The sequence below is a fragment of the Eublepharis macularius genome, chromosome 5 (genome assembly GCF_028583425.1).
Source record: "Eublepharis macularius isolate TG4126 chromosome 5, MPM_Emac_v1.0, whole genome shotgun sequence".
NCBI lineage: Eukaryota > Metazoa > Chordata > Lepidosauria > Squamata > Eublepharidae > Eublepharis > Eublepharis macularius.
Window position 1 is genome coordinate 142,678,383 of NC_072794.1, and position 18,440 is coordinate 142,696,822.

General features: G+C 41.6%; 2 protein-coding genes across 3 annotated transcripts in view; one reads left to right on the forward strand and one right to left on the reverse strand.

Moving 5' to 3' along the window:
* Positions 1 to 10,504, forward strand: part of RPN2 (ribophorin II) — a 35,102-nt gene extending 24,598 nt beyond the window's left edge. Inside the window, exons 12-18 of one of the 2 annotated variants that reach the window (XM_054980127.1) lie at positions 62 to 256; positions 1,535 to 1,621; positions 2,259 to 2,354; positions 2,990 to 3,065; positions 4,388 to 4,517; positions 7,268 to 7,354; positions 10,113 to 10,504. In XM_054980127.1, the coding sequence (XP_054836102.1) occupies positions 62 to 256; positions 1,535 to 1,621; positions 2,259 to 2,354; positions 2,990 to 3,065; positions 4,388 to 4,517; positions 7,268 to 7,319 (636 nt within the window). In that variant the 3' untranslated portion in view covers positions 7,320 to 7,354; positions 10,113 to 10,504. The remainder of the gene's footprint in view (positions 1 to 61; positions 257 to 1,534; positions 1,622 to 2,258; positions 2,355 to 2,989; positions 3,066 to 4,387; positions 4,518 to 7,267; positions 7,355 to 10,112) is intronic. The other variant, XM_054980128.1, reaches the window with a different exon arrangement.
* A 2,195-nt stretch (positions 10,505 to 12,699) lies between these two features.
* Positions 12,700 to 18,222, reverse strand: GHRH (growth hormone releasing hormone). Its single transcript, XM_054982030.1, has 5 exons — positions 18,143 to 18,222; positions 17,009 to 17,140; positions 15,678 to 15,782; positions 14,274 to 14,405; positions 12,700 to 12,769 (listed from the first exon to the last, which is right to left on the reverse strand). Exons 1-5 carry the CDS (start codon positions 18,220 to 18,222, stop codon positions 12,700 to 12,702), a joined length of 519 nt encoding a protein of 172 aa, XP_054838005.1.
* Between the last annotated feature and the right edge of the window lie 218 nt (positions 18,223 to 18,440).

Here is an 18,440-nt window from a genome sequence, read left to right on the forward strand (position 1 = left end):
CTGCAAAGTGTTGTGTTGCTGTGATGAAGGACAACAAAGATTAGTTTGTGTCCTCCTGCAGACATTTGTGCGGCTCCACAATCAGAAGACTGGGCAAGAAGTGGTGTTTGTCGCAGAACCAGACAGCAAAAACATCTACAAGTTTGAACTGGATACTTCTGAGAGAAAGACTGAGTTTGATTCCGCCTCTGGGACCTACACTCTTTATTTGATCATTGGTGATGCTACCCTGGAAAACCCAATCCTCTGGAATGTGGTATGTTACTCCAGTATTGCTCTGCACTGTGCCTTTGAAATCAGTGATGAATAGAGAGATACGGTTACCGTGGCATTAGATTGCTGCATCAAGTGTAACTTCAAGGAGCTAGTCTCACCCAAATCCAAATAAGATGGTATTCCTTATAAAAACACATATGATGCACTGCCTCCTGGATACCGACCAAGGCTGCTTGTGCAGCTCCTATGGCAACCCAAAGTGACACCATCAATAGACATAACAGGATAGTGTTATGGAAGCCACATGGAAGCCTCAGGCCGCAATGGCTTCTTATTTTCCCCTGCTGCTATGGAGGAAGAGAAAGCAGTAAGTGAAGGAATTTTTGGATACTGAGACTGCTGAGGCAAGCAGCATCCTAGCATTAAGAAATGGAGCCAAAGTTCCAGGAAGAAAGGTATGATGCAGCACCCTGTTCCATGAGGGCATTAATTTGGTCTCACGGTGAGTGATTAGGTAACACTATACCCCTTTGGGGAATGGACCATGAACTTGTGTCATGTAAAAGCCAAGGGCCAAAGCTGTGCACTTTGAGGATGTGACAGACCTTGGCATGACAACATTACCCCAGCTCCCCTTCCGTTTTTTTGAATATTTGTTTATTTGAAGCATTTCTGTGCTGCTTTTCCACCCAATTCAGGGTCCCCAAGGTGATACGGTGAAGCCCTAGATCTCCCAGAAGGGAGAAGGGTCATTTATTCCTGTCTTCACATACAGGTCAGCGCAAAATCTTAGGATGATAACATTCTATCTAGGCAAATCTAAACCATTGAGTCCTATTCAGTTGATTGAGGATGCAGCAGTCGACATGTTGGATGATTAATAATAAGGTGTTATATTACTTTTTGTTTGTACATGAAATGCAAAATGACTCCCCAGCTTGGCAAAAGTAAAGGACTAGTGAGTAAGTTTGTTGCTTGGAATTTCTCCTCTTTCGCATGCTTGGGTGATTATAGGTTGACTGATCATAATGGAAGCAGTGCCTCTAAACAGCCGCTCAGTTCTGGTATAAACTTGAACTGTGAGCTTTAGCTGTTTTTTTTTGCCTTGAGCACCTTTTCTAAGTTTAGCAAATAGCTATTCTCTTCTCATTAATAGCAAAGAATTATTCAGCTGACATAGATGATGGAGGAATGTTTCTTAAAGGGTATGGGACTGCTGTGGGACTGCACTCATCCTCTAGCCAGGATTTTTTTTAATCAACCAGGTATAAACAACCTGTATACAGCAAGTTCTACTGATCCTTAATATTCATTTCAGGCTGATGTTGTCATCAAATTCCCAGAGGAAGATGCTCCATCCGCAGTCCAGTCAAAGAGCCTTTTTGTTCCAAAGCCAGAGATACAGGTAATGGCCCAGATGATGAAAAGTTGGCTGTATTTTTTTCTAGGGATGTTTGTTTTTGTGTCAGCAATTTTAGAAGTCCTCTGGTCTAGAAGACATGTGCCATTAAAGAAGCCTTCGTGTTGTTGTTGTTATTTCCACCTTTCTCACTGGGTAACACATTGCAGGTGATTACAATATATATTTGTAAACTAGAGTCACAGAATCATTACATGGGACTGAATTCCCCCACTCCACCCGTCAGACACAAAGATGTTCAGCCAGCCTCATGTCTGAACAATTGGGGCGCCCCCTGTTTGCTTCAAGCACACATTTTCTCTTTCCGACTTGTAGAGACAAAAGAAAATTGCCAGTCCTTAAAAGTGTCTTCCACACCCACTTCCTTCTGGACAGCTTCCCAGATTAGCCTCATGTAGGAGGATGTCTGGTAATTCCCTGTGACACATAAAGAAAATCTACCACAGTAGGGGGGAAAACAGTCGAGTAGCAGATGCTTTTGAATGTTGATATTATGGGTCCTATAATGCAAAGTGAGAGGAGTGATCAAAATGATGGGTGGATATAATGACCTAGATTTTTCTGGCTGCCTGTTGAGATCAGATACCTTTCTAATATTTTCCCCTGAACTTTTCTTTTGTAGCACCTGTTCAGAGAACCTGAGAAGAGACCTCCCACTGTGGTCTCCAGCACATTCACTGCCCTGATACTCTCCCCATTGCTTTTGCTCTTTATCCTGGTAAGTTTTTTATACCCAAACAAAATAATTGCCAAAATGTAAATCTTAGAAACGTTCATTAATCTTATATTCCATCTTTCTCCCTATTTAGGGATTTGAGATGGATCACAGATGTTAAAAAACTAGAATCACAAACTATCGTTATGTAAACAATAAAACATAGCAGTCTAGAATACCCTTAGGTTTTACTGGCTGATAACTATACATTTGGAGGTTCTAAAGACTGAACCATCGTAACAGAGCACTATGGCCAGATTTCAAAGGAACTGTTCCAGTATTTGGCAATATGGCCTAGCTGCCAGCATGCCATAAATTCCCTAAACTACCCACCTTACATCCAGATTTCTCTTCCCACCCCACGCACACACACAAATTTCACTTTCCTGTGAGAGTCCCCAATTTGCCTGGCCGCCAATTTAACAATCTAAACTGATTGTCATTTGGATTGGGATTTTTAAAAATCTTAAGATACTTGTTTTGCAGTCTGCCTTACCCTTTTATATATAGATATATATGTAGCAAAACCATGGGAACAGATTCTGCTCTAAAGAGCATATTTATGACAAGGATCAGCGCAGTATGAGGTTTAGTGTCCTCTGGTATTGTCATCTAATACACATTTTGTCACCTTTCAGTGGATCAAGATTGGGGCCAACATTTCCAACTTCAGCTTTGCTCCCAGCACTCTCATCTTTCACCTGGGCCATGCAGGTAGGTGGCAGAGATTCTTCTTCTCGGTTCATCATTTCCACGTGGCATTGCAGGCATAAGCCTGACAAATGGCTTACTACCTATTAACGATAATGGTCATAAAAGCATTGCATTCCTCTCTTTTCTCCCCTGCCCCTTCCATCTGTTAGAATTACTCGTCTGCAGCTAAACATGAGCTGTCCATCAGGCATCATTATACTCAACTTCTCTTGCTTGCCATTTAGGTATCTTTGATAGCACATTATGTCTGAAGTTCGCATTTCATTTATAATTTCTGTTCTTGCTAATTTGACTGCGTAAGGCTATGTCCTTGCACTTCCGCATGTTTACATGGGAGTCTGTTGTTTGCCTCTGTAGTACCAAATCGTCTAGCAGAAGCCTACAAAATATTAGTTCCCAATGTCCAGGAATGCATCCCCTACAGTCCCCAAAAAGCTAGTACCTTTAACCTCCTCCATACATACCTTCATATTTTCCTGATGAAATCGGAAATTAGAGTTGCTTTTGTTGATTACCTTTTAGCTAGCCAATTAGTCTTCAAACTGTTGTGTTCAAACCATAGTCTTCAAACCATGTGAGGGTTTTTCCCCCCCTCAAGCATAAGTATTTGCATCAAATATTAACTGCATTGAAGTTCGGAAGCTTGGGTGGTTCTTTCAGGTTCTCAGGATGGTTCTTTTGTTTCTGAGCAAAGATGTGGGCCTCCCATATACTCTGAGAAGCACAGAGGATTGTATGTGATGTTGATTCAGTTAGAGCCAAGGTCACTTCTGAATGGTGAATGGTGGACAACACAGCATGAACATGGAAGAAATTTCTCCATTTTTTTCCTCTGAAGAACCATACCAAAGCAAGTTTATCGTATGGATGACAATATTTCTACCTTTTTATGAGGATAGTTTAGGTGGGTAGCTATGGTAGAACAGCAGAATTTGAGTCCAGTGGCACCTTAGAGACCAACAAGATTTTCAGAGTGTAAAGATTTTCAGAGTCTGAAGAAGGGAGCTCTGATTTTCAAAAGCTTACACTCTGAAAATCTTGTTGGTCTCTAAAGTGCACTGGACTCAAATCCTGCAATATTTCTGCCCATTTTGTTTCTGTCATTCTAACTCAATCATAATGCATCCTCACTTTCTATAAGTGATCCTATGTTTGAAGTAGTCTGTTTTCATTCCTCAAAATAGAATTTTTGCTTTTGTCTCCATTTCCAGAATCCAGGCACTGGTATGCATTGATGCTACACTGTCTGTTGCTGTGAATTTAACTCTCTTCTTCCCTTTCAAGCAAAAGCTTACCAGCCATGATGTGCTATTTCTTTACAGCAATGTTGGGGCTCATGTATGTCTACTGGACTCAGCTCAACATGTTCCAAACCTTGAAGTACCTTGCCATCCTGGGCAGTATCACTTTCCTAGCAGGCAACAGAATGCTGGCTCATAAAGCAGTGAAAAGGTAAGAGAAAAGAGATGGCTGCATTCTCTTCTGACAAGGGGCGGCAGATCGGCCTTCCTGCATGCGATAACAGGGAGCAGTCTAGTGATAAGCATCTAGTTTTCCCATACAGACTCTTCCAGTATATCTCCTCTTAAACAAAAGATATCATATGGACATTAATGGCAGGCTGTAGCTCAAGTGGGGCAAGGAGGAGATCAGGCAAGAAGTTTATTTGCTTGAGAGATTTATTTTACACTGATTGCACACAGAACTTTTCTAAAGCTGTTGCTTCACTTTCTGATGCTGAGAATCCTGCAAGCAGCTCAGCTTTGAATCTTCCCTCTCCCAACAAACTGCTCGGGTTTCTTTGTGGACACCTACAAAGAAATTTGGGGTTTCCACTTGGAAAATCCTGACAGTAAAAGCATTATTTAGAAAAATTGCTAATTGCTACAGGATTAATTATCTCAAGCTTGGTGTGGTAAACCCGAAGGGAGGCAAAGCTCAAGAACTGCTTTAAGATCATTTTATTATTGGTATAAAAGCCCTCCCCCCCCCCCCAAAAAAAATCCCTGTGTTTCTCCCAGCAAGATGTCTTCCTCTGCCTTTCTCAGGCCAGTTCTCATTGGTGTTGGAAAAACTTGCACTTAACAGAGTTAGAAAGAATCTGTCCTGGTTCTTTAAGTCTCTCTTAATTTTCTTTGTGGTGTTTCCCCTCCCTTTTCACACACCTGTAGAGGACCATTGAAGGCAAGTTAATATAATTACAAGCACACCAACTTCCCCTATGTTTCCTAGTTCCTACCAAACATGTCTTTTTTTCTTTTAGCTTAGCTAGTGTGTCCTTGTAACATATGTTACTCTAGGCATAGCCTCTGATGCTGTCCCTAGATGCTTTAGCTGGGTCAGAAAACCATTGACCCCATTTAATATTTTTCTGGCATGGGACTCCAGTCACCCAGTTAGATCTACTTCCCATGGGATGATTTTCAGTCACATTGTAGAAGTCAGTTCCATGGTAACAGATTTCATACACCTGGTAGTTTGTGTCAAGCAGGAAAGAGCCAAGACTCTGTGGCCTATGTCTAACCTGCAAATAAATACACATTTTTGAATTCTTGTGATCTGGGCAAGATTAAACTATTAATTTAACAGAATATGAATGAATCCTTCCGTTTCTGCCAACTGTAAGCTGCCGCCACCACCACTCATTTACTGTTTTTAGTAGAGAGGATTAAGGCAAATTTAGCAATCAAATCTTGGTCCCTCCCCCCTCGGACTGTTTTTCAGATTGTTCCCCAGATGGGTGGACCTGTAAGCAAAAATTCAGGGATTTCAGGAAAAGCGCACTAGTGTGTTGCAAAACAAAAAGAAACCCCTTTGTGTACAGACATTCATTTCTTAACTTTCCTTTTTGGCATGGAGGGGATTAATTTTGAAAGGAATGTCTTCTTTTTCATTTGTTTCTGTGTTGCAGAAGTACCTAATTGTGCTCTTCTGTAATACAGAAGCAAACAAAAGTTGAAACCTGTTCAAAACTTGGCCCTTTGTATGCTAAGAATAATTTGTGTTTTCAAGTTATTCAGCAAACAAGAGGCTTCTTTTTTATGCTGCAATACACCAGGGAACTTTTCTTCAGATCCCGAGTTCTAGGAGTTGCAGAAGTACATGCTTATGTGACAGATGTTTTTCCTCTTTGTCCACAGGGGAATGTGGAGCAGTATTCTGTCTCTTAAGTTTTTCTTTCTGCTCCTCAGAGTTCTGTGAAATTTGGCACAAAATTGTCAGAACAAACCTTCTGGGTTGTTGGACCCAATTTTAAACTTGGCAGAGCTGGAGGATCCTAGCTCTTATCCTAGGGAATCGTTGCAAGATCAGTTCTAGCTCTAAAAAATTGTACCATGGACAGCAACCCTTAGGTGTCTTAGGGTGGCATTTTCTTCCTATAATTCATTATGCCTGTCTGTGCTTTTTCAGAGGTACTAGCAGTACTGATACTCTGCCTTGTAAGCTCTCCCCACTTTTTAACCAGTGAGGCAAATGCACAAAGGCCCCCTTTTTATATTACAAATGCCATATTGAATCAGTGAAAAGCTGTTCAGTGTGGCAGCTCCTTTGTGCTTTCCCTTTACCATGTAGGTTGGCCTCTGTAGTGCCACTAGGCATTCCTTTTAATGGCTTCTTGTACAGGCATGGAGCAGACCATAGGGCGGGGATCAGTCAGCCAAGCACACTAATACATTAACAGGGGCAAAATAGCTTGCTGTACGGAGCAACCACTGTTTCAAGGTAATTTCAGATGTCCTCCAGATGGTTGAGATACAGTTCTGAGTTCTACCAGAGCTTTTACTGGCATAAACATATAACTGAATCATTTTTCATTAAGTTCAATTGGGTTCATCAAGGTTGTTGTTCAAAGGCCAAAATGAAAGTAGTGCATTTACCTCTGAATCTCAGATCAGTCTGCAAATCTAGTGAAATATTAAAAGGAGCATCCTAGTAAAATCACTGCTGCTGTGGCTTTGCCAGTATCACCATTGCCCACGGCAGTCACTTCGAATCCAAGCTGCCTGCTGGTATATATTTTCTGGGAATGTGGTTTGGAAGGTTCACAGCCCTTGATGCTGGCTCACATCTCAAAAGAGTTTCTGGCACGCTTGGGTTTGCTCTTTGCCTGTTTCTATTCTATGTGTTATCCGTTCCTGAAGCAGCGTTGCTCTCTGCCTTACTGTCCTCTCTGAACTTTTATCCCTCTCTCCTTTTGGCAGGATCGCTGCAGAACAAAGCAGTAGGTTGGCAAAGTATAGAACGCTGCGGTAAAAGGGGGTTGTGCTAGTGACCAGCTCTTCCTAGAAGTAAGGGTCTTTGGATGTTGTTGCCTTTCCTGGCATGCTGGCTGCCTCATTTCATGCTTATCATTCATCTCTTCCAGGGCCAAAGAAATCTTAGCTTGAAGCCGCTTTCAGTCTGCCTTGTATGCCTTTAGAATCTGGCAAGGGGTACATGGTTCATATTATAGCCAGCAAGGTGTTGTTTTATCACTCAAAACTGCCTCCATGATGCCTTCATTATGTTCCAAGCCTGTGTAATGTTTTAAAGGAGAGCTCCATGTGCATCTTTGGTTCCTAGGGCTGTTGACCAATCACAGCATGTGTACTTCTTTCATTATCTGCCTTTTAGTGGAATAATATCAGCTTAACTGATCAGCATATTATCAAAGCTTCAGTTAAATGCCTTGAAGGACATGTGTGAGAACTTTTAGTGGAATAAACATAGGAGATCACTCATTGCTAGCAGGAAGAGCAGTTTTTAATGTTTTCTTTCTCATTCTAATTATACACATACCAGAACTAAAATTGCCTTTAGAAGTAAGCAAATGTGTCTTTCGTTCCCAGCCCTGCCAGTCAGCCTAATGCGCTGGTTAGTAGATCGGCCAATTAAAAAATGCAACCCTACTGTGTACTAAACAGTTTGGCCTACTGGTAGAACAGAGTAATGGAAAACACTTGGCAGTCTGTCTTTTTCGTGCTCCACAGTGGTGTCTAGAGGAAAACACAGTAAAAACCTTTAGAAAATAAAAGCCTTTGTCTTGGTTTTACAGCTTTTCTGTCTTCATCTGCTGGGCCCCTAACCAGGTCTGTTCGGAAGGGGAGGGAAGGGCTTCAGTGGTCTGGAAAGCTGGCCTAGACAAGCAAGTTGATTGCATTTTGATCTGTTAGGGTTGAAAGCCAAGTGTTCTGCAAGCAGCAGTGCTAGAAGCACAATTACAGCATCGAAAGTCAAGACAGCAGAACAAAATTGCTTCTCAGTTCACTTGAGAGTAATTTTTCTATTTCCACATTTTACTGAACAAAACCAGTCCATTTCTGCTGCCTGTTTTTGTAGCTTGACTGTTTTCATTTTACAAGGAGCTCTACAACTGTACTCTCTGGGGGGGATTTCAATTCTCCCTTGTTGCAGAGAAATTACTGGCAGCCTTTTGTTTTCTTTCATTCTTACGATATCTAATCCTTGCTTTCTGGCTTTTTCACAGCTACTACTCCTGTCTGAGATCCCTTTTTCAGTTTTTCCCCTCCCCTCCAGTCAGAATGATTCCATCAGTTTTGCAGAAATAAGGAATGTTGCATCATATTCATTTAGACAGCAGAAGCTGAGGGATTGAAAAGCTGAGATTCTTAGCCCAGGATTTTGGCTTTAAAAACCCGGTGTTGTGTCCAAAGATGCCTTTCTGAGAGCAGAAGGATATTAAGTCCTAACTGATGTAGAATATCTTTGGGTTCAAGGCTGTGGTTTGAAGTGTAAGTTTTCTGCCATTCAGGATCATGAGGATACTGAATAGGGGCCATGTCCATCTCAGCACTGGGATAATTGCTCCATTTGACTGCCCAACACACTATCTGAATTTGTGTTTATTTCTCTTAATGTGTTTAACATTGTTATATCTTAGACATGGGAAAAGGAACTTGGTGTGCCTGAGAACACATCAGAGGCTGCTAAACCTTTGCAGAGCACACACAACAGCTAAAAACTGTTCAGCCTTCTGTACCTGTTCCGAAACAGATTCACCGTTGTTCCAGCCATATTCGTTGAACATTGTGCCTCATCTAAATACAATGGCAAATTCTTCACTACAGAAATCCATTTTCTATAATCAGAAGTAATTAATTAATGCCAATTGAGTAAATTTTTGTTAATTCTGTTTTTAAAAATTAGAGTTTTTTTTAATATGTGGGGGTTTGGAGGGAGATCGTTTAGGGAGGAGTGACTTTAAGACTAGAGGAAGCTTAGCAATTGAAGAGGAGGAGAGAGATGAAAAGTACGATTATTTATAATCGATGTGGAACACTTAAAGCACTCTAGGAGTGCCATATAATTATGAAGTATTACTTTATTTTTTGTTATTTTGGATACGGTTAGCACAAACACCTTCTCTTGCCGGGGGAAAGATTTGAAGTTTTTACGTGAGAGATGTCCCCAAGTCATAAAATAACTAAGAAGCACTATTGCTTCCTGTATACTTTGCCATAAGGCCATTGTTTAAAATAAATATTGGCATGGGGCGGGGGTTGCAATTGAACAAGAATGCATTTGTATTTTTATTTATATTTTAGTTGTCTGATGCCACTGAGTTCTTGAATGTTGGATCCCAAGTGCTTAGATCCTCACTGTCTTAGCGTCTCATCCACTTTAACTCTCTCAACCTTGAGATGATATTAATGTTCTTTTCTCATAGAAAAAAATCTCTTTAAAGTTTTGCCTCAAGTCTTTAGCTGGTCATTTTACCTTGTGGTAAACTGTTCAGTACATTTTAACTGCAGCGCTAAATAAACAGTGCAATCCTGTTCAGACTTCCTCCACATCTCGATGAACTTATGTGAACCTAGCTCTATGGAAGACTGCACTATGGGTTTTCTTTAAAATGTTCACTTAAAGACAATTTTAGAGCATGTTCTTTGTAATTTTCAAGTTTGGCCACCCACAAACCAGTCTTTATATAATGGTATTATAATATATTGCTTTGTCATTCCTCGAAGGGATGTACTCTTAGTACAGGAAAAGTTGCTCTTCTGTATCCTAAATTTAACATTGGGGCATTTCTTTGTCTTCTTCCAGAGCGCACTAATATCAGAAGAAAGGGAAAAATTGAAAGAGAACAAGTATAAGCTCCGAGGCAAAGGAGCCAAAGAAAAGTTTAAAGGCCAGAAACTGCAATGTGGAAAAGTATTGCCTGTAATATTGAAAAGATGGTTGTTTTGTTTTTCTTTTTTTGTTTAAAGAAAAGTAAAAAAAAACATTTCCTACTACATGTGGTTAGCGAATGTCAAATCACTTTGAGTTATGGCAATAGCATCTTGTCTGTTGTCAGTATTTTTTTTAAACTGATGGGCTCCACCTGCCTTCTTTTGTGGAATAAAGAAGATGAAAGGAAAATAAGAGTCATGTTTTTGGTGGTAGTTGTTTTTGTAGTCACTCCATCTGTTCCAAAATAAAAGCCTTCAGTTTTGCTTCTGATCCCCATATTTATAAAACAGCAGACTCCATCCTGTTTGATAAAAAAGGAGCAACCTAGTGTTTCAAAAGTTGCTTACAATACAATCTAGGAAGCTGCTGCTAGGAAAAAAGTTAGATAACCTATTATTTACACTTGCCTATTAGTCTTCCCTGAGTTACATCCCTAAGCCTTACAGTAGGTATGGAAGTATAAAAGAAAGTTCAGGAGACAGGACCATAGCTCAGTGGCAGAGCAGGTCCAGGTAAAAGGGTCGGGTAGTAGGTGATGTGAAAGACCTCTGCCTGAGAACCTGGAGAGCTGCTACCAGTCCAAGGAGACAGCACTGACCTTGATAGATCAATGGCCTGATTCAGTAGAAGGCCATATCACGCACTGATATGAAATATATTTGCTCCTACTGTTACTCCTGCCACTTCCCCAAAGCTTGTGTTCTTCCATAGCCTCTATACAAGTAGAAGGATAGAATGAAAGTTGCTAATTCAGGAGGAATACATTTCTCAGGATCCCCATGTATTAGTCGTTCCCTGTATGTGGAAAATTAACAGTATAAAAAAATCAGAACCTTTAATGTACTTTTTTATTTGCTGGGATGTTGTTTACATGGAGGAATATGATTAATGTCCTCTCCCCCCCCCCAAATATAAGCCATTCGGCCACTTCATTCTCTTGTACCTGTAGGCTAGGATTCTGGTTTCCTACATTTTACTGGTTTACTTTGGTTATTCTGACATAATTGTTTAAAGTCAATCTCTGGGCTGACTGAAATAATCCACAGCAGAAAGCTGTCCATGGTGCTGAACTTGGAAGCTAGTCAAACACTTCCCATTAAACCCAAAGGTCAACTCCAATTTAATCAGCAGAAGTCCCAGTGCTAACTTGACCAAGCATGCCCCCACCTGCTGTTGCAGGTGATAGATGTTTTCCAAGCACTGCATTAGGTGACCAGGATCCTGACCTAGGAAAATATTATAATCCTCTTCGACAACAAAAATGAGATTGGAGGTGCAGAGTTTTGGAACAGTGGAAAAGTTAAATATTTTGATATTTTCCTCATTGTTTATACACACCCCTGACTTATGCAGCAGCATTCCACTAAATAAAAAAAGCCCCCGTCTAGGACATTTCTTATTATTGTTTTCAGTCTGAAGTTGGGGCTACATGATCATTGTGAGTTTCAGTGAACAAACTGTATGGACTGTTAGTAGTCATACCCCTTCTCCTGCTGAGGGGCAGTTTATAGATATAAAATCACAAACACCCTTCTTCATATAGCATAAGTGCAAGACACTGCCTGCCCTGAAATAAAACAAAATGGATGCCAGCTGGGTAAGGGTCTGGGAAATATTTTAGAAGGAAAGTCAGAGTGGCTGACTTACTACAGACCCCCTCTGTGCCCTGGAGAGATGCATAATTTAGGATAATGGGTTTTCCAAGAACTACTGCCCAGTCATATCCATGCCTGGCCTCTCACTTCCCCTCGCCCATTTACCCTGATTAAGCTCCACTCAATGTTGTTCATCAAACCTGGTAGCTGTTCCCATCCGGTACTTACAGGGTCAGGAAGCACCATTTGCACCTATTATTCACCCCCAGAACACTCGTCAAGTTAATTGATTTTAGGGCAAAAACGTCAGCTTGCCCCAGGGAGCGTTTTGCTCTTTTTCTGGAATTTGGACCTTCTCTCCATAAAACGGGTCGTTTTGCTGATGTCTTCAAGACTGGTAACTATAGCCTTCCCTGAAACTGTTTTCTCCCTTCTCCTTCCTGATTTCCTCCTAGTTAGCCTTGTGTGTGTTCTGCATGTGTGATTGTATGCTTGCCTTTTCATTTTTTAATAAAAAATCTTTCTGGTTGAACATCTGGCCAGTTTATTTTGAGAGTTCTCGTAAGGGAATACCCTCCATAAACGATGGAAAATCCCAGTAGCCCCTTCTCACTTTGTGTTCTTGAAGCTAATTCCCCCAACGAATTCATAGACTGCCTGTTTGGGTACCAGATGAGCAGCACTAGTCTTGCTTTGTTTTTCTTTCAATATTTTTGGTGGAAGGAAATGGTATTCCAGACACGATACATGTAATAAGATGAGAGTTTATTTCGCTACTCTGCTTGCAAAGCAGGAAGAACTGCAAAAATGGACCTTCAGAGAATGGTGCTGTACAGGACAAGATGGGAAGAAAGGAAGCTTTTTTACAATTCCATGAGCTTTGTCAGGATGCTGATAAAATTCTCTAAATGGTCATTGTTGACATCTTGAGACCTAAAAGGGAGGAAAGAGAAGAGGCAATAGTCACAGATCTCTGCTTCCTCCTCAGGGTATCCTCTCAGATAGGGATATATAAGAGGGGTTGGTTCCACATAGGTTTTGTAATGATTGGAGTCAGTGTGGTGGTGTAGTTGGAAGTGTTGGACTACCCACACACACTAATAATGTTCACTGGATGACCGTGGGCTGGTCATTCAGCCCCACCTACTTCACAGGGTTGCTATGAAGATGAAATAGAATCCTATATGCTACAGCTACAGGAAGGGAAACACAAAAGAGGAGTGTATTTATCTACAGAGGCTTCGGTTGAAACATGAGGAAAATGCTTCTATTGTTGGTTGACTTTTAAGGTGGTACAGACCTTAGCATTGGAGAGGAAAAGAGAGGAGAGCTTGTGAATAGGAGAAACACTGAAAATAAAGAGAGAAACCCATGAATGACAGGAGAAGAGAAAGGAATGCATCCTATGGGGAAAGAAGAAAGCAAAAATTTGTAGACAGCCATGTAAGATCTAGAAGGAACTGGTATGCATAAGATGCTAACCATAGCATAGGAGGAATATGTAGGTGATGAAAAAACTTGAGGCATAGCATACCCATTATACTCTCAATATATGCAGTTGCTATTTTGTGTGAATGGGTAATGCATGCATTTAGCATCGTGTGCACATCTTCAGTACATGCAGACTGACTACTGGCAACTAAATTGGGAATTTGGAGATAATACTGTCTTTATAAAATATCAATCACATGGTCAAAATTAGGCTGTAAAATAATTGCATAAATACTTGATAAACGATCTAATCTGAGACACAAATCCAATATGCTTGCTCACATAGGAGCCGGCAACATTTTGCGAACCAACAGCAGCAGCCAGGACAGTTAGAATCGTGAATAGATGCCACCTACCCCTCACCATTCCTCTTTTGTTGTCGAGGAGAGGTGTATTTTCAGGAACAACAGCAGCAGTGGCAGAATTGTTGAAGCGTCCAGAAAACTAGCTTAATATGTCACTTCTTGGTTTCTTGACAATCTTTTCTGATCCTGAGAGATTCTGAACTGCCAATTTGCCGCCAACCTAATATGACATTGGGGACCTACAGCGGTGAGAACATTTCTAGATGATGTTATACCTCTTAGTGTGTATTTGTTAGCTTTATCTTTTATGAACAGCCCTGAGTATTTTCACGGAAAAGTGTCATTAAAAAATGACAAGTCATTTTGATTCATTGAGGCAGAACTGAATTGGCTGATCTTTATTAAATTGGCTGGAGAAATGCAACACATAAGGGCAGTTTCTCACATTACAACTTTCCTGCTCACAATCTCTGTGGGAGGCAGTAATAAAGACCATTTTACACATTATATCAAGTTTGCCTTCGAGTGTACACTTAATGGGGGAGGTATAGACAGTCATATGATACATGTTTGCTGTGTTCAAGGGGTACATCTGAAAATGTAATGCATGTCATCTACAGCCTTATGTTCTCCTTACTGGCCTTTGGTTCTGCAGCATGGCTCCCAGAAAATTCCTCAGTACCATCTGCTCATGATAGCCACTGTCCATAAGGATGCTGTCAGACTGGCGTCTGGTCAAGAATTCATGCGCCACATCTCCTGTACGGCCTTCGCTGCAAAGTAAAGGAAACCAGTGCGGTGTAGAGAATCAACCTGTATCAGAGAGACCTGGTTCAAGTCCCTGCTCAGTCTTGAAGCTCTCAAGAAGGCCTAGGGTTTAAGTCACTTGCAGCCTAACTTTCCCAAAAAGGTTGTTATACAGAATTAATGCATTGATACACTGAAAGATCTGCTGCTGTTGACTCTCTTTTTTGGGGGGTGCTATCAAATCACAGCTCAAAGGTGGTTTGCCATTGCCTTCCTTGGTGGTCTCCCATTCAAATACTGACTAGGGCTGACCTTACTTAGTTTCTGAGATCAGGCTACCTGGACCATCCCGGTCAGGGTTTTGACTTTTGTAAGGTTTTAGGAAAGAGGCCCAGGTGGAGGTCTTTCACATCACCTCCTGCCCACTCCTTTTCACCATAGATTCCAGAGATTAAACTTGGGACTTTCTGCATGCAAAACAGATGTTCTGACACAGAGCCATAGCTGTAGACTAGGACACTTAAAAGTGCTTTTCGCGTGATAGACCAGTGTTACCTAGTTATTTCAATAACTTAGGGCAGGCTGGAATGGAGAGGGGAAAATAAAACATTTGTGCACTGTACCGAAATGGCACATGGTCACTTCCTTGGATTACCCCTTTGGAATGAGGCTTTAAATATTTCCTCGATGTGTTTTCTTTAGAAAGTTTCCTGCTGCACATGGAAAACTAGCATTCTTCTGTGTTCATCACATATTCCTGCCCTTCCTCCAAGGAGCTCAGAATGACACTTATGGATGGGAGTGATCCCATCCCTTCACCTTAAATCTGGTGAGGCTTTGAGAGGATGACTCGGCCAAGATCATTCAGTGAGCTGCATTTCTCCAGCAGGAATCTGAACCCAAAATTTCCCTGTCTATTACAGCACTCTTGCATTCAGGCAAAAAAAGGATTTCTGGAAATTGGAATCCATTCTTATTCTGGCAAGAGTTCAAGATGTCCCGACTGGGATTGTGCCTAAACAAGATATTTCTTCCATCTGCAATATTATTCTGCATTTTAATATCATCAGAATGAATGGAAGGCTTGCAGCATCAGCCATAGCTGGCCCTTCATTCTATGCAGGTCATCCACTTCCTAGCCCTGAAGATGGGACACTGAGGGTGAGGAAGGTGAGGGGGGTGCAGTACTGGGGCTTTCCTTTTCCAGGGGCCAGATTAGGCTTTCTGTTTGGCAGACCTGCATTACTTAAAGGTAGGGGTTGTCCCAACAGCAAAAAACATAATAAAGCTCTACTTACCCATGTCTTTTGCCAAAAATTGCCTGTAAGGCCTTCCTGGCTGAGATCTTGCCCTGGACTTTCCGGAAATTGTTGGTAAATATGGCATCTGCATGACGCTGTATCCTAACAACAACACATGGGCATGTTCATCTTGATGCAATTGCTCCTTGCACCCGTGGGAGCCCCATACAAACAATGGAAGGAGAATAGGGAGATCAGGTCTCTCGCATCAACAGAGAATTTTTTAAAGTGGTGTCACAGTGTCACTTCCAGCAAATACCTGGAACTGACATTCCTCCTGTCCATGTCCTCTGTCCTGCTTGTTGTCAGCTGATGGGCTGGTATCCCTAAAAAATCATACAGTTGCCCACTCCATAAGTAAGCAGGGAATTCTGCTTGTATAGGAGCTCTGTAGGGCTCCCAGTTCCAGCCTGGGAAATTTCTGGAGCACGGGGGGGGGGGGGGCGGAGTGCCATACAGTCTTCTCTCCAGAGCTGTCATTTCCTCCAAAAGAAGCAATCTCAATGGTCTGGAGTTGTAATGTCCAGGAGAACTCCATGTCCCACTTTGAGGATGGGAGGTCCAGAGAGCTCTGTGTGTGTTTTAGAGCACCGGCAAATTGTACAAAATGCTTTTCATCTTGTGCCAGAAATAGTGAGAAGTGCTAAAACACCATCAAAGCCAAACAGGGCAGAAACTACAGGTTACCTTTTTCTAATGATTATTTTGAAACAGAATGAGAGGTAAGGCAGGAAGAGGACCTTTGCAAGGAAATGGGCTACTTAATATTTCCCTCACACCTTCTCCCCACCAAAAGTCACTATTCCCCAGCTACTTTTACCTACTCTAGAAGGGGAAAAATTAATTTCCCCATCAATTTCCCCTAGTAGGGATAATAGCAGCTATAAAAGGCTAATATTTCATCAGGGAAACAGCCTGAGGGAAGAGAGTTGGCTCCTTTCCTTTCAGTCCACCCCTGCAGCATGCCATTAAAATCAAATAGCTGGGAAAAACAAACACAGATCTACACAGAAGTAATTTCTCCCTGAGCTATCTTAGCAGGATCAAACTAAGTCCCTTTTTATTCAGAGAAAAGTTATAATTGTCAATATCAGTCTTTGGTTCTGCCTTCCCTGATGTAGAAAGCAGCAACTGCAGGAAGGGTATGGACTCGTGGCTTCTTTTTCAGGTGATAATGCCTTGCTGTTCTTAACTTCTTCAGTGTTTTTTTCCTTAAATAATAAACAATCTAATATATGATGTCATGGACTCTCCTTGACTACTGCTACTGCTGCCGACTTCAAAATGACCCTCTCGGAGTGCTGGATTGGGAGCACTGATATACCCACCTTTTCTCAGCAGGGTCCGTGAGGAAGTTCTCTTCCTCCTGTTCTTCCACTGAGAGATTGTGGCTCTGCGCTGGACCACTTTCCTGTAGTTGAAAGCTCACTGCTTTTCCAGAAATGGGCAACGGAGTATACCTTAAAAATCCAGAGGAGTTAGCCGTGTTAGTCTGTAGTCGCAAAATAGTAGAGTCCAGTAGCACCTTTAAGACTAACCAACTTATTTGCAGGATAAGTTTTCGAGAACCACAGATGCATCTGATGAAGAGAACTGTGGCTCTCAAAAACATATGCTACAATAAAGCTTAGTCTTAAAGGTGCTACCGGACTTTTTACTTCCTTAAAAATAAATGGCAAAAAGGCATCAAAGACAAACCAGAGCACAAACATGGACATCTTGTTCTATGTCCACGAATAACTTGAGACAACAACTGCCAAAGAATATTTATACAGATTTGAGTTCTTATGGAGGCAATGAGACTCTGTTCATTACAAAGGGGAGACTTCTGCAGCTCTGCCTAGTTTGAAAAGGTTAACAATTTTTACACTCTTATTATTTTATCATATTTTACTTTGTAAGCTGCCTCAAGCAGGATCTGCAGAGAGGAGGCATATAAACGTTCACAATACATCCATCCTATTTTGAATTAGACTCCTTTGAAATGAATGGGATGGGCATGTGCTTAATTCTACATAGGACTGGGCTATCAAGAGCCCCCTCTTGGTACAGCCACGGAATTGCTACAACTTCAGAAGTGGAGCAGAAATGCCTCTGTATTGTGGGGAGGGATAAGGGTCAGCAAAACTTACAATATTGTGCTCTCCTTTATCCTCACAACAGCTCTGTGAGAGTGTGACTGATCCAAGATCACCCAGCAAGCTTCCATGGCTGAGCAAGGATTTGAACCCAGGTATCCCATATCCTAGTCCAACACTCTGCATTGTACTGGCTCACTATTCCCCATCATTTGTCCTATACATGATAAACAAACTGATGTGACAAATGTAAGGTAAATCTCAAGTATGCTTTCTTCATGAGCAAAATGACTTTAAAAAACACGTGAATTTCCTACAGCTTGGGAAATGGGAAGTCTGAAACAACATTTGGAGTAGGCAGGTAAGTGGGAGGGGGACACCCACCTGAGTGATGGATAGAGAGGAGAGGAGAGAGAACACATGACAAAATGGAGGAGGAGGAGGAGAAGAGTTCTGTCCAGCATTGCTCACCCTTCCGGCACAGTCTGTTAAAAAAAAGAGAGAGAGAATTTAACACTGATTGCAATCAATACCAATGGCAGTCTTAGAGCTGCTACTGCCAAGGAGGAGGTGACTTTGCTCTTTGTCCAGGCTCTGCTAAGGCGGGGTTTGTTTTCCTTTGTTTGAGCTAAGGGGGGGGGGGACCCAACAGACAGATGAAGGTTCTTTTGTCTCTTCAATC

Excerpts from the sequence above, each read along its gene's own strand:
- GHRH (XM_054982030.1), bottom strand. The coding sequence starts at position 18,222 with ATGCTGGACAGAACTCTTCTCCTCCTCCTCCTCCATTTTGTCATGTGT. Across the intron at positions 17,141-18,142 it reads CCTCTCTATCCATCACTCAG|GTATACTCCGTTGCCCATTT; the intron begins GTGGGTGTCCCC and ends TGGATTTTTAAG. Across the intron at positions 14,406-15,677 it reads ATTTTTGGCAAAAGACATGG|CGAAGGCCGTACAGGAGATG; the intron begins GTAAGTAGAGCT and ends TTTACTTTGCAG.